The sequence below is a fragment of the Triticum dicoccoides genome, chromosome 5B, assembly GCF_002162155.2.
Source record: "Triticum dicoccoides isolate Atlit2015 ecotype Zavitan chromosome 5B, WEW_v2.0, whole genome shotgun sequence".
Lineage (NCBI taxonomy): Eukaryota > Viridiplantae > Streptophyta > Magnoliopsida > Poales > Poaceae > Triticum > Triticum dicoccoides.
In genome coordinates this window covers 398046588-398059922 of record NC_041389.1, presented here as the reverse complement: position 1 = coordinate 398059922, position 13335 = coordinate 398046588, and the positions used below count along the sequence as shown (strand labels likewise).

General features: G+C 42.2%; 2 protein-coding genes across 2 annotated transcripts; one reads left to right on the top strand and one right to left on the bottom strand.

Moving 5' to 3' along the window:
* Positions 1 to 1028: 1028 nt before the first annotated feature.
* LOC119309442 (phenylalanine--tRNA ligase alpha subunit, cytoplasmic-like) lies at positions 1029 to 5512 on the top strand. Its single transcript, XM_037585441.1, has 18 exons — positions 1029 to 1284; positions 1370 to 1492; positions 1594 to 1692; positions 1998 to 2054; positions 2313 to 2368; positions 2481 to 2573; positions 2875 to 2965; positions 3059 to 3096; positions 3181 to 3219; positions 3462 to 3538; positions 3611 to 3695; positions 3761 to 3860; positions 4026 to 4122; positions 4245 to 4316; positions 4643 to 4709; positions 4789 to 4914; positions 5152 to 5206; positions 5271 to 5512. The coding sequence occupies exons 1-18, from the start codon at positions 1114 to 1116 to the stop codon at positions 5319 to 5321; spliced, it is 1497 nt and encodes a 498-aa protein (XP_037441338.1). The 5' UTR covers positions 1029 to 1113; the 3' UTR covers positions 5322 to 5512.
* Positions 5513 to 7031: 1519 nt separating this feature from the next.
* LOC119309441 (cytoplasmic tRNA 2-thiolation protein 1) lies at positions 7032 to 10312 on the bottom strand. Its single transcript, XM_037585440.1, has 10 exons — positions 10027 to 10312; positions 9646 to 9760; positions 9074 to 9216; positions 8793 to 8912; positions 8604 to 8716; positions 8421 to 8513; positions 8270 to 8310; positions 7959 to 8025; positions 7704 to 7815; positions 7032 to 7454 (listed from the first exon to the last, which is right to left on the bottom strand). Exons 1-10 carry the CDS (start codon positions 10123 to 10125, stop codon positions 7275 to 7277), a joined length of 1083 nt encoding a protein of 360 aa, XP_037441337.1. The 5' UTR covers positions 10126 to 10312; the 3' UTR covers positions 7032 to 7274.
* Positions 10313 to 13335: the final 3023 nt, after the last annotated feature.

Below are 13335 nucleotides of genomic sequence, written 5' to 3'. Positions count from 1 at the left end.
TTTTAGAAAAGGAGGATGACCCCCGGCCTCTGCATCTGACCTACTAGCCACACATGCAAAATCTTATCTTCCCCATCCTTCGTCTTCCTCCCGATACATCCCTTTTTCCTAATCAATTTTTCCTCATCTGTTGCTCCCACCTGTCCAATTCCACTCAAACGCCGGCATGATGCTAGAAATCTCGAACCGGTCTCCTGCTGCTTGTTCATGCTGCAAACGGGCCTGCTATTGCAAGCGGGAGTCACCGGTCATGGTCGCCACAAGGACCAGGCGACGCGATGAGGGTGCTGCATGGCCCCCCGGAGCACAATGACTACTGCGACACAGAGCTGCAAGACTCGCCTTCGCAACAAGGGGGGCGCCGCCAGGGTGTTGTAATGTCAACCAACTAATGCCCTCACTGCCGCAAGGGCGTGTGCGAGCCGCAAACACTGCCGTGAGTCACATGTGCTGCCATGGAGCTTCGCCAGGCCACATTGCTGCAGTGGAGCTTTCCCGGCGCCGCCAGAGCTGCAATGAAGCACTACGGGGTTGTTGAAGCTCAGTTGTGGTTGTAATGAAGCACCGTCGCAGTGGTCCTTGAAGCTCCCCCGTGGTTGCAATGAAGAGCCTCGTTGCACTTCAACTTCACCGGCGGAGAGATCCAGCTCGTAGCAGCACACGTGTTGCGTTGTAGCTCTGTCGGTGACAATACAACATCAACGATGGTGCTGGTTGGTACATCGACGGCGGTGCGACCGATTGGAGTGCAACATGCTGCAAGGGAGGGACGGGGGACGGGGGTGTGTGGGGGGGGTGTGTGTGTGGAGTGCTTCGTTTTTGCAAACGCAAGGAGGATCGAAGGGTCATGCGCACACGGATCAGACGGCTGTGCAGGCTGATCCAGCTGCCGAAAACAAATTAATCAGTAACGGGGGATCTTTTTGCAGAGACCCCCTAGGATCCGGGCCATTCATTCCCATCAAACGGCCCATGTTTTTTTTTTTTTTGCAACTGAAGCTCCGATTTACTCTAGTCGTTCCCGACCAACCCCAAAGCCCCGTGTTCCCCATCTCTCCTCCCAGAACCTCCTCCTCCTCCTCGCCGCCGCCGCCGCCGCTGCCGCCGCTGAAGATGGCGGCGAAGCAGCCGTTGGCGGACGTGGAGGACGGGCTCCTCGCCCACCTCAACGCGAACGCCGAGATCCCCGACTCCCGCTACTTCGCCTCCTCCCTCGGCGTCCCGCACAAGGACGTGGAGGATGTCATCAAGAGGCTCTCCGCCTTCCGCATCGTTGAGAGTGCGGTGCGGTACCCTCCCCCTCCCCAATCTCCCGAGCTCGCTTCGTCCCTGCCCCGAGCTCCCCAAGACCTAACGAGCTTTGCTGCAGGACATCACCAAGGAGACGTGGATGCTCACCGATGAGGCCAAGGGGTATGCCGCGAGGGGCTCCCCCGAGGTGCAGCTCGTCGCGGCCATCCCGCCCGAGGGTGCCTCCAAGGGCGCGCTCAAGGTGATTTCCTCTCTCTCTGTGTGGCATTTAGGTGCTCTGCTCGATTGGAGTGAATGGTTTCGGTTCCGGGGATCTCTGATGCTCAGAGTGGTGCGTTGCAGGAGAGATTGGGGGACGTGTTCGATATTGGAATGAAGGCAGCAGCCAAGAACAAGTGGATTGGATTTGAGAAGGGAAACAAAGACCTCGTACTGAGAAAGGTATAGAGCTGAGCTGAGCTCGTTTCATTTCTTCTCTTCGATGTTGTCGGAGAGATGTATGATTCAGTTCAATGTGTATTTGTATTGGAGACTTGCCTGCCGTATCTGCTCTTCTTCCGGGCGATGTTCTCAATTTGCCAATTTCGGTGTTGTAGATGTAGAATACAGTGCCTCATCATAGTTCAACTCTTTCAATGTGCAATACTTACATCTGTGTGAACTGAAGGTCTCTCAGTGTGCTTTTATCTGTCTCGAGCTTTGTATCTCTAGGCATGCCATTGTAAATTTCTGTTTGATTAATTCAGGTTGAGGATACCAAGGATGAATTGCAAGAGCAGCTTAGAAGACTGGAGAATGGGGAGGTTGGTGTTGCTTGTTGCTCGTTGTTCCTCCCATATTTTGGCATTTCCACTTGAACCATTTACTGGATTGTGTCATCTGTCATGGCACGGCACAAATAGTTGTTATGTACAATATCTAGTACTCCCTCCATCCCATATTACAATAGCTAGTACCCCTCCCCTCCCATCATCCCGTTTGAGCGTCAAGTAATATGGTACGGAGGGAGTATCAAATTGTTCTTTGGCCCTTCTTAAGGAAATTGTTTTTTCTTCATGTAGGTTATCGCTGACAAAGTAATAGATGATTTGAAGAGAAGAAAGCTTGTAACAAAAGAGTAAGTATCTGTTTCAAAGAGATCTTTTTACAGTGTCAATAAGTGCCAGCCAAGTGCAGCATCATATAGTCAATTATCCCTAAGTTTTACATCTGCTTCGCTGTTTTTCCAGGAAATCTATTTGGTATTCACTGAAGAAGGGGCCTGAATTTGTTGCAAAGAGAAAAACATTGGCAACCGATGTGACACGAGAACATCTCAAGAGGTAATTTGATGTCACTTCTCTCGAGCTAATTTCAGAAATTGAGCAGGAAACCTCTGCTTGTTGACTATAAACTATAATGTACCATGAGCAATTGAACACTACATGGAAGAATCCTCAATGCCTTTTCTATTCTAAATAGCCCAGCTGTACTTATCCTACCTGTCAAAGACTATGCTAAACTTAGTGTCACGTTAAAAATCAACCTTTAAAATGATAAAACCTATTATGTGTGTACCTATTAGTGCATACAGTAACAGATTTATGATATATTTTCCTTTAAAATGGTTTTTCTTTCCTTAAGTGGCGACTGGAAGGATCTGGAATTTAAAGATTATAACTATGGAGCTCAAGGACAACCTATTGCGATAGGATATAGCCAACCGTTGTTAGAGGTACTTCTAATCTGTACGGTGTTCCATTTTTTCATACAGCTTTATATGATAAACCAGATAACTCAGAACTGTTATTTGGTGGATTTTCTTCAGGTCCGTGAGGCAATCCAGAACATTTTTCTCGAGATGGGGTAAATAAGAACATTTTAGTCATGATATTTGCAGTGCAAGGCAATATTTGGAAAATGGATTAATTAATTTTATTGATGTAACAGGTTCAGTGAGATGCCAACGAACATGTATGTAGAGAGCAGGTAAAACACAAAATAAGACGAGATATTGTTTTCCCTTTTCTTTTCTCATACCTGTTTGTAGTCAATTTCTTGTACTGGTAGATCTTCTCTACAAAATTGAAGTTATTTTAGAATTTAGGAGTGATAGGTCGCCAACACCATATGACTATATGACAAGACAATGTAGTTATGAGCATATCACTGTTTCCTAGATATAGATCCATATATTTCTGACATTATGTATTGTTGCCTTCCTTTGGTAGCTTCTGGAATTTTGATGCACTGTTCCAGCCACAACAGCATCCTGCTCGTGATTCACACGATACCTTTTTCCTCAAAGGTAAAGGTTATGTTACTGTTGTTGAGCCAACAGTTGGATTTAAACATATTTAATCAATCGACTTTTTTGCAGCCCCTGCTACAACAACACAATTACCTGATGACTATCTTGAGAAAGTAAAGCAAGTACATCAGTCTGGTGGTCATGGCTCCAAAGGGTATGTTCTGGTGTCTTTGCTGCAGTTTAGCCAGAGAGTTTATAATTTGAGGTTGCTGTCTGCAGATATGGTTACGATTGGAAGCGAGATGAAGCAGAGAAAAACCTGCTTCGTACTCACACAACTGCAGTTTCAACAAGGATGCTATACAAGCTAGCACAGGAGGTAAAGCAACTAAGTGATGCTTATTTTATCTGTTTGTAATTCCATTGTAACTTATATTGTCTTAGTTTGCCTAAATTAATGGAGGTGATATCAATTTGTTTACTCTGTTCTGTTGAACGATTCATGAGATTTCTTTTCTTTGATAAACCACCATGGGTTGTTCAGAAAACTTTTGCTCCTAAGAGATACTATTCTATTGATCGTGTTTTCCGGAATGAAGCTGTGGACCGAACTCATCTTGCAGAATTCCACCAGATAGAAGGTAACCGTTCTCTTGTTTCTTGCCTATGTGGTGTTAACTTGATTGATATTTTGTACATATCGTAGATGTCACACACATAATCCTTTTAACAAGGAAGCTACTTACAATACTTCTGATTTCAGGTCTTATTTGTGATTATGGTTTGACGCTTGGTGATCTGATAGGTGTATTGGAGGATTTCTTCTCCAGACTAGGTGCTAAGCCAAAGCCATTGACTTTGTTATACTCCCTCCGATCCATAATAAGTGTCGCAGTTTTGAACTAAGGTTGAACTAACCTTAGTACAAAACCGCGGCACTTACTTTGGATCGGAGGGAGTAGTATTTATGGATCTTGCTATTAAATCGTAAAAACTGTACTGTCATATGTTGTTATTCAGTTATTCCAAGAATATTGGTGCTCCATGCCCATCTGCATAATGTGCATTAGGCATGTCTTTAATATTCTTGTCTTGTATCTGCTATCTCCAGTACATAGAGATCTAATAATGCCACCTCTCCTCTCCTTTTCTGGCTCTTAGGCATGTCAAAGCTGCGTTTCAAACCTGCCTACAACCCGTACACTGAACCAAGCATGGAAATTTTCAGGTCAGAACAAGTTTGATTGCTATTGTTTTCATGATTATTGTGACCCCATGAATCATTATTATGTTTATTATTTTTTCAGCTACCACGATGGTCTGAAGAAATGGGTGGAAATAGGCAACTCAGGCATGTTCAGGCCGGAAATGTTACTTCCCATGGGACTGCCAGAGGGTGTTAATGTTATCGCATGGGGTCTTTCGCTTGAAAGGTAAAACTGGCATATTTTCAATATGAATGATTCCTTTATGTGCATCTATACGTTGAATTGATGTCTTTTTCTCAAAAAAAAAAACACCTCCGCAATCCTTGTTTTTCAACTAATATCTCGAATAGAAGCGCAAGGAAAACCAAATGATAGCAGATCCTGATTGGACACGAGAAATCTTTGCTTTATCTATGGATTGCAAAGAAATCTGTGCTGACCACATTTTGCTGCTGAATGCAGGCCAACAATGATTCTGTATGGGATTGACAACATACGTGATCTCTTTGGGCCAAAGGTATGTGCTTATTAACTTTGTCTTGTCCATGAGCCTGTGCTAATATGAATTATGATCTTTACAGGTCGACTTCAATCTGATCAAGAGCAGCCCGATTTGCCGCTTGGGGCTGTAGTGTGGTGAGCTTGATAGAACTTTATCTGGATGTCTGGATGCGAAGGATGTTTATTTGTGGTTATACCTTTGAAAACCAGTACTTGTGCATTTAACAGAGGGAGTGCAGAAATACACACATGTAGCTCTGAATTGCAATTTTGAGGTGTTCATGTTCGATACAAGTAGTGTCTTGCATTTCTATGCAGTCTCCGTCTTGTGTTGCGTGTCTTGTGGTTCACACGACCCTCCACGCAAGCGCATATCCTACACACGGTTGGAAAAGAAAGGAATCAAGGGCTTCCAAGCATAATTTTCATCTTATTTATCTCCCATGTCATTTTGAAGCCCGTCCTGTCCATTTCCAACCACGGCCAACTGTGTAGACTTACAACATCGAAGGCAAAAGATTTGCCTCATCTAGCTAAGAGAGAAATCTGTTTGTGCTACAACACACCGATATTTCAAATGGGCATTACTCTCTTTGATTGAACCCAACTTTTTGTCGCTCATGGTGACTCAGACTGTCGCCTTAGTTTTGATGTTGTGGAGGAGGATTGCTAGAGGGGCACTCTTTTAGCGAAAGACACGTGCATTTCTGCTCTCATTTCAAATGATTGATGACGTGAGCATGGCGAGCGTGGCCATCACCTTGTGGTTTGGGGTGTTGGTGTCGGAGAGTCCAATCCACCAATCTTTGGCGGAGCGGATAAAGTCTCAAGATGAGGTGTCTAGATGCCTAAGTAGTAGCCACTCCTTGATCATGTCTCAAAGCCTAATATCGACACTTGCAGAAAAGGTGGTCAGCGGATTCTTTATTGCGCTTGCATAGGGGACAAGAATTTAATATTGAGAGGCGCTCAAGCCTCCCAAACCGCGTGCTTCATTGGAAAACGAATGGTGCCGTGGAATTGGACTTTCTAGGCGAAAGCCGCTGAGTAGAATCCATTCGCGGTGTGCTTCCACACAATGTGGTCTTCGACGTCCACATTGAGCTGGAAGCTACACAACGTGGCCCAAAGAGTAACGAATTTGTGGGAGTGGGCAAACGTGAAGTTTGAGGATATCTTGATTTCGAAGATCCAAGCATCATCTCTCGGAGCATTTTTAACATTTCAATTTATCCGCGACGAGGCCTTGAAAATTGGGGACGCAATGTTCTTGGGTTTGCGGTCATGCACCCAAAGATCGTCCCAAGGAACATCATAGTGAACTCACTACTTATCCTCGGTGGCCATTCAGGCTGCAAGTTGGAGCGGGCTCTCCAAGGCACCATTGTTACACTGACACTTTACACATGCCATAACAAGCATCTGCAAAAGAAGTACAGAGGATGCCAAAGTGTTCACAAATGCACCGGCGCCGACATATATTCCGAAAAGATAGTAAAGAAATTAAAAAAGAATCTGTTTTTTCTTGGATGAATATCAACAAGTTTTCTATCATCTTGCAAAATTTCCACGGCTTGTTTTGAATGCATAAGGCAGATAATGGTCTGCCTTTTCCTTAAAAAAACATCTTGCAAAATTTCACCATGAAAAGACATCTGTAGAGGTGTGTCCAAAAAACAAAAATGGGTACTCCAAAATACGTCTTTTTTTTGCACAGGCCTCCACGCATGTCATCCGCAAAAAAAAAAAATTTCAGATTTTTTTGTTTTTGTTTACTATTTTTTAAAATTATTTTACTGTTCATAAGAGTGTATTTGAGCTGGGGAGCAGATAATTAGTAATGGTACTATAACCTGGCCTTCACCTCTTGTACATGCAAATACACATACAGACGACAACAGCTAGCAAGTTCAGCTAGTCCAATTCAACTGTTGATCGATCAAACTTTTATCATGATACAACACCAGCAACAGCTACTAAAGTTCAGATGCCTAGCCCGCACAGTTGCCCGCGCAACGATGATGCGGGCATACTGCCACACCTAGTCCTGCTTACACCCTGAGTGGCCAGTCCAGCAGACTGATTCAGAAGTCCAAGTTGCCATGTTTTCCTTGTAGACTCGACCTATTCCTCCTCTCCGCTCGTTTGCCTTGCTGCTCGCCACTACCATCAGCTCCAGCACCGACTTTAGCGGTTCTCCCTATGCCTAGTTTTGGCAGGCCTCGGTTCAGTCCATCTAGCAGGACGCACGCTTTGCATAATTTCTACAGAAGCCAAGATTTTCATCCAATATTGAGTCCGTAAAAGCATTGGAAAAGTTCAAAGGTAGCAAGACCAGGGCAAATACTTGGATAAAATGTCCAACATGTGAGCTCACAAAAATACTTGTCATTCTATAACCAATTGATCAACTTATTTTTAACTGTACTAGCGAAAGAATCATTTATGTGGTTATCTTGAGCCAAGAGACTCTAGAGGGGCAAGCTTTCACGCTAGATGTTAAAGCACAATACCTGGCTAGAAATGTAACCGCAGCGTTCACATGTTCCTTGCTCTGGCATTCTTGTTGTTGTGGATATCCGGAAATTTTCGCCAGAGGTTATGATGTCCAGTATAGCTCTAGGCCTGCACCACTCACAAGGTACTGATTCAAGTGACTGAAACAAGACAATGATACACATAATGTGTTGAACAAGGAAAAGAAACAGAGCTAGCATACACTAACAGATGAAGAAATAATCCTACTTTTGGACAGCAGAAGTCTTTACCTCATCCTTTCCAGATCTTTAATAAATTCACGAGCAAATCCACGATATGCATTTGGTGAATAGATGCCTGAATTGTGATAGATAACCAATAAGCATATTTGATTTCAATAGAAGATGAAAACAGTGTCAACAAAATTCTATAAGTACCCCTCCAAGTATGGTAATGACTATCAAATGTTAGGCACTGATTGTTCGAAGCTTATATTTTGATTATATATTAACCGTCCCTGGTATCTTGAGATAATGGAATGGGGAGCTACTGTTTAACTACAGAGAGAACAAAACTGCATAATAAATGAAGCAGGAATTACATTCAGTGGAGAAGTAGTCCAGCTTTTTGAAATACGCATACGTGTCATACAGTCAAGGATCAAAATTATTATCAGCGCATGTTTTATGGACAAAGCATAATAAGTTAATAAAAAAATAAAACTGATTAAAAATGTTTCATGTAAAGGATATATAACAATCTCTTTTTCGTAGGTGTATTTGAAAGGCTTGCATCTTGGGATTGGTCCATCTTCACCAGTAGTTATGAAAGTGCATCGACTTAACCTATATAAGATAAAAGCATAATGCCAGCACAAAAATTATAAAAGAGAAAAGATAAAAAATAGCATACTTTATTTATTAACCAACATTTACCTTGCAATATCACCACGTAAAATATTCAGCAAGACAGTCTCTGCAATGTCATCTGCATTATGCCCAGTTACAATCTTATCAACCTTCAAGAGAGCAGCACCTCGGTCTAGTGCCTAATAAGAATGGAATTGTTCAAAAATTAATGAGCATGCAATTGCCTTACAGATAAAGGTAGGTAGTAGGAGGTACCTGACGTCGAAAAACACCACAGAAAGTGCAATTGTTTTTCAGGCCAATTGCTTTCACAATATCATCCATCGTCCAGTCATAGAGATCCTTGTAGGAAACTATTTTCAGTGGTAGGCCATACTGCAGTAGGTGAATTGTACGGAAGAATTAGCAACACATGAATATGCATTTAAATGGGTTAGTTTGATGAACTAGATGCCTGCCAAAATTAGAACAAAAAAAAAACACAAAGAAGTAAAAAGTTGCAACAGAATTATGTGTATCGGGTAAGGGGGAGGAACCTGTAGTTCATTCCTTTTAACAGTTTCAAGGGAGTCATCTCTATAGCCTGTGATTCCTTCATCAATAGATAAAAGGAACAAATCGAGGTCATATTTATGACGTTTGTTTAACTCTGATAACACATATGCAAGCACGGTTGAATCTGCATAACAGTAAAAAGATTGTTATACTACAAATCAAGATAGATAAGCAAGCATTTCCACAATAAGCTGAAGAACATTTGCAATCATATTTTTTCTAGCGGGTATATCATATTTATGAAACAGCCATATATGATCCGTTATCATCGCCCATGACTACCTATATTTTAATAACTTGAATAATAGACCGTCTTGATTTAAAACCTTTATCTCTGCTGCAACGACGAGAAGGTTGAACAAACATTTTGATAACACACTCTAATACAAGGCTCTCAAGGAGTCAATGACACCTTGAGTATTGGCCATACAAGTGATCAACAAGAGCCGGTACTAAAGTGTTTATCACTGAATGAGTAGCGAATATGAAACACATGCATTGCATAAAAATCATCTATCGCGTTGATATTTATACAACACAAGTCTGCACATACCTTTTCCACCAGAAGCTCCAATTGCCACACGTTCACCGGCTTTAAACAAATTATTGTCAACAATAGTTTGATGAATCTCGTCCTCGAAGACAATATAGAAGCATTCCCTACATATCTGAAAGCAAATATCAGAGACACCTCTGTAGGCTACAGAAAAGTGAAAACAGCTCACAGTACTCCTAGACACCTAGCATGGTTGGAACTTCACAAGATCAAGCAGCAAAGAGTACCCAAAGTTTTAGGTAGATACACAAAAGGGGCATCTTTTGTTCTTACCCACTTCCTAAAACTACAGTAATCAAGTGAACTCATATGAAGCTACAGCTAAACCATAGGCGCCCGGTTGCTGGAATCCTAAAGAAGGAAGCCGGTGAGGCTCACCTGTTCTAGGGTTTTGGGCCGCTTGAGCGCGGCCTTCCGCTCGCCGCAGCGCGTGCAGAGGCGGCTCCCTGCCCTCGTCGGAGCGGCGGCGGACTGCATGGGCGCCTGGATGCGTCTTATCCCCACGCGAGTCGGTGGAGGGTAGGGACTAGGGAGACGGCGAGGACACCTGCGGGGTAGAGTAGCCGTGCTTCGGCAGGAGGAGGAGCAGAGGCTGCTTTCCGGGACGCCGGCGAAGGGGTTTCGAAGGCGTCACGGCGCTGGGGGGCGGACGAACAGGAGGAGGAGGAGCAGGCAGTCTGGTGGGTCAAGGCTGGCCCAGATTAGGCGGGCTAGTATTGGGCCGGCCTGGGAAGAGGCGCGGCTCTGTGGGATTGCTACTGCGAAATACTAATCGAGGAGTACTCCTCGCAAGTTTCAAAAAAAAAAAAAAGTACTCCTCGCAAAAGATCACTCTCACCTTTCCTGTGCCACGCAAGCACCGGATACGTCCGCGTACGGGGATAATGACTGTATTTAAACAACCTCACAAGTTTAGCAACCACAAACATGTATTTTGCAATTTTGTGCACCAAAGTGATCGTCGCGTGCAAGTTTTAAAACCTTAGGTGTATTTACCTCATTTGTTTTCTTTCGTTTTTGTTGACTGTTTCGATTCGTTTAGGAAGAACTCTGTTTCAATGGAAAAGAGCTTGTTGAATAAAAACAAGAAAACACCTTGTTTAGTGACTTACTATTTTGATGGAATCTTTTTAGCGATGGGACTGTTTCGTTTCGTTAAACTTCTTTAGCGACTGGACTATTTCGATGAAAAATTCAAATTTTCTTCAAATACCTCGTGCTTACAAGTTATCTAGTGTAGCTGGGAAAAGACCTAGGTGTGACACATATAATCAAAAACAAGAAAACACTGCCACTAGTATAGTCTTTAGAATTTTTTTTGATCTATGTGAAAGAAGGTTCAATTGCTTGATCACTGAAAAAATGTGGCTGGTATCTTAAAGTAAAAATTGTTCAAAGACTTTTTAAATAGTTTGTGGAATTGAAAAGGTTCATCTATTTTAAAAATATTTTACAAATTCCAAAATAGTTCACAATTTTTGAGAAAAAAGTTCACGGATATAAAAAAAAGTTCATCAAATTCAAAAAGGGTTCATCAATTTTCAGAAAGACTTCATCAAAATTTTCACAAAAGTCATCGATTTTTTTTAAAAAAATCATCAAATTTCATAAAAGAACATCAATTTTGAAAGAAATTCATCGAATATGAAAAAATGTTCATCAAACTAGAAAGAAAGGTTCACGAATGAAAAAAATGAGTGTTAAAAAAACTAAAAACAATAATCAGCAAAGGAAAAGAAAAAAAACGAACTGAAGAATGAAATAAAAGAAAAAAAAGCGAAGTAGTTCTGCATGAGCGGGTGAGTGGCCCGATGGTTGTTGTTATACTTGGCCATCGGCAGCCCGGCCCGAAAAAGTCTGACCCAACCTGACTCGACCTTGCCCACGGGTCAGGCCTGTGCCTAGATTTTGAGCCCGATGGGCGAGCTAGGCCGAGCTTGGGCCTGTCGTATTTGTAGTTTAAGGAAGAGGCCCGACAGGCTTTTGTCTCATGGGCCGGCCTTGGGCTTGATTTTTAGGCCCAACGGCCGTGTCGGGCCGGGCTCAGGCCTAGGTTTTCTGTGTCGGGCTTTGGTAGGCCTGGTCCGACGGATGGCCAGGTATAGTTGCTGCACATTCCTTGGAACGGTGAGGTTGGTTGCTCAATACCGCCAGCAAGCATCTTTTTGGGAGTTTTAAACGAAAAAGAAGAACATAAATGGTCCGGCCCAAAGGAAGTGGGTGTTGTGCGCCCGTTTGCAGTTTACACTGTAACGGGCGCCTGCTACGTGGAATAGGAATTGCTCAAATCCTATTTGGCGCCTTTAGTGGCCAAACCCTATTTGGCGCCTTCTGCGCCCGATATAGTGTTAATGGCACAGGGTGCACACCCCCTTGTCCACGTTGGGCTGGCCTATTTTCCTTTTTTTGGTTTAAAGATGCAAAAAACATCACGTGCCCCTGGTTCAACCTTCGCTACCCTAACCAACTGGCCACATGCGCTTTCGGTGTTTAGTTACATGTTTTTCCCTCTTTTCTTCTTTCTTTTTTGCTGGAATGTATTTTTTATTTTTTTCTATTTTTATTCATTTCCATTTTAGCCTTTTGTTAATCTTTCTTTTATAATACATGAATTTTTGTTTCAAATTAATGAACCTTATTCTAATTTCATGAACTTTTTTCAAATTCGATGAACTTTTTGTCAAAGCCGATAAACTTTTTTCCAAATTTGATGAACTTTTTTCAAAACCCATGAACTTTTTTTAAAATTCGATGAACGTTTTTTAAATCCGGTGAACTTTTTTCAAACCTGATGAACTTTTTCCATAATCAATTATTTTTTTGGATGCGATAAACTTTTTCCACATTCGACGAACTTTTTTTCGAATTTGATTAACTTCTATAAAATTTGACGAACTTTTTTCAAATTCAACAAACTTTTTTTCAAATTTTATGAACTTTTTTGAATTTTGAAGACTTTTTTTCAAATTCGATGAACTTCTTGAAAATTCGACGAACTTTTATCAGAATCGATGAACTTTTTCCTAACAACAAGAATACATATTGCATCCAACTGGTTGTTTCTTTTCCTAAGAAAATGAGTATGTACTGTAGCAATTTAGCAATAGAAAAAACAATCAAGCGGGAGGCAGCCAGCGATCGAGTGAGCGGCGGGGGCCAACGAGGGGGCGAGCGAGCGGCAGAAGCCAGCTGCAAGCGAGCGTTGCTGGGCCAAAGACCAGTCAAGCGACGCAGCGGGCGCTGCATTCACCAACGGGAAGGAGGAGGTCTCCGTTTAGAGCCCGATACTATTGATTTTACTAATGGGCGCACACCTCCTCATCACGTTTGGGCCGACCCATCTTGGCTTTTTTTTTCTTCTATTTTTGAAACTGCAAAAAGTGTGCGAGAGCCGAAATTCAATCCCGTGACAAGCTACGTTAGTGTAGGACAAGACAACCACCAGAACACTTCACTTGTTGTGATTATTAACATGTTTTTGTATTCTCTCTTTCGTTTTTTTTTCTTTTTTCTGTCCCTTTTTCTTTCCTTTTCAAATTCGAGAAACTTTCTTTCTTCATGATTTTATTCTGCAAAATCGATGAACTTTTCTTTTAAAATTGACAATTTATTTTTTTCAATTTTGATGATTTTTTTTCAAATTTGATGAAAGTTTCAATGAGCTTTTTCAAATTGGATGTTTTTTTA

Coding starts and splice junctions, on each gene's coding strand:
- LOC119309442 (XM_037585441.1), top strand. CDS start 1,114: ATGGCGGCGAAGCAGCCGTTGGCGGACGTGGAGGACGGGCTCCTCGCC. Junction 3,097..3,180: donor AACATTTTTCTCGAGATGGG/GTAAATAAGAAC, acceptor TTGATGTAACAG/GTTCAGTGAGATGCCAACGA. Junction 3,696..3,760: donor GGTGGTCATGGCTCCAAAGG/GTATGTTCTGGT, acceptor TGCTGTCTGCAG/ATATGGTTACGATTGGAAGC.
- LOC119309441 (XM_037585440.1), bottom strand. CDS start 10,125: ATGCAGTCCGCCGCCGCTCCGACGAGGGCAGGGAGCCGCCTCTGCACG. Junction 8,514..8,603: donor TTACGTGGTGATATTGCAAG/GTAAATGTTGGT, acceptor TATCTTATATAG/GTTAAGTCGATGCACTTTCA. Junction 7,816..7,958: donor AAAGATCTGGAAAGGATGAG/GTAAAGACTTCT, acceptor TGAGTGGTGCAG/GCCTAGAGCTATACTGGACA.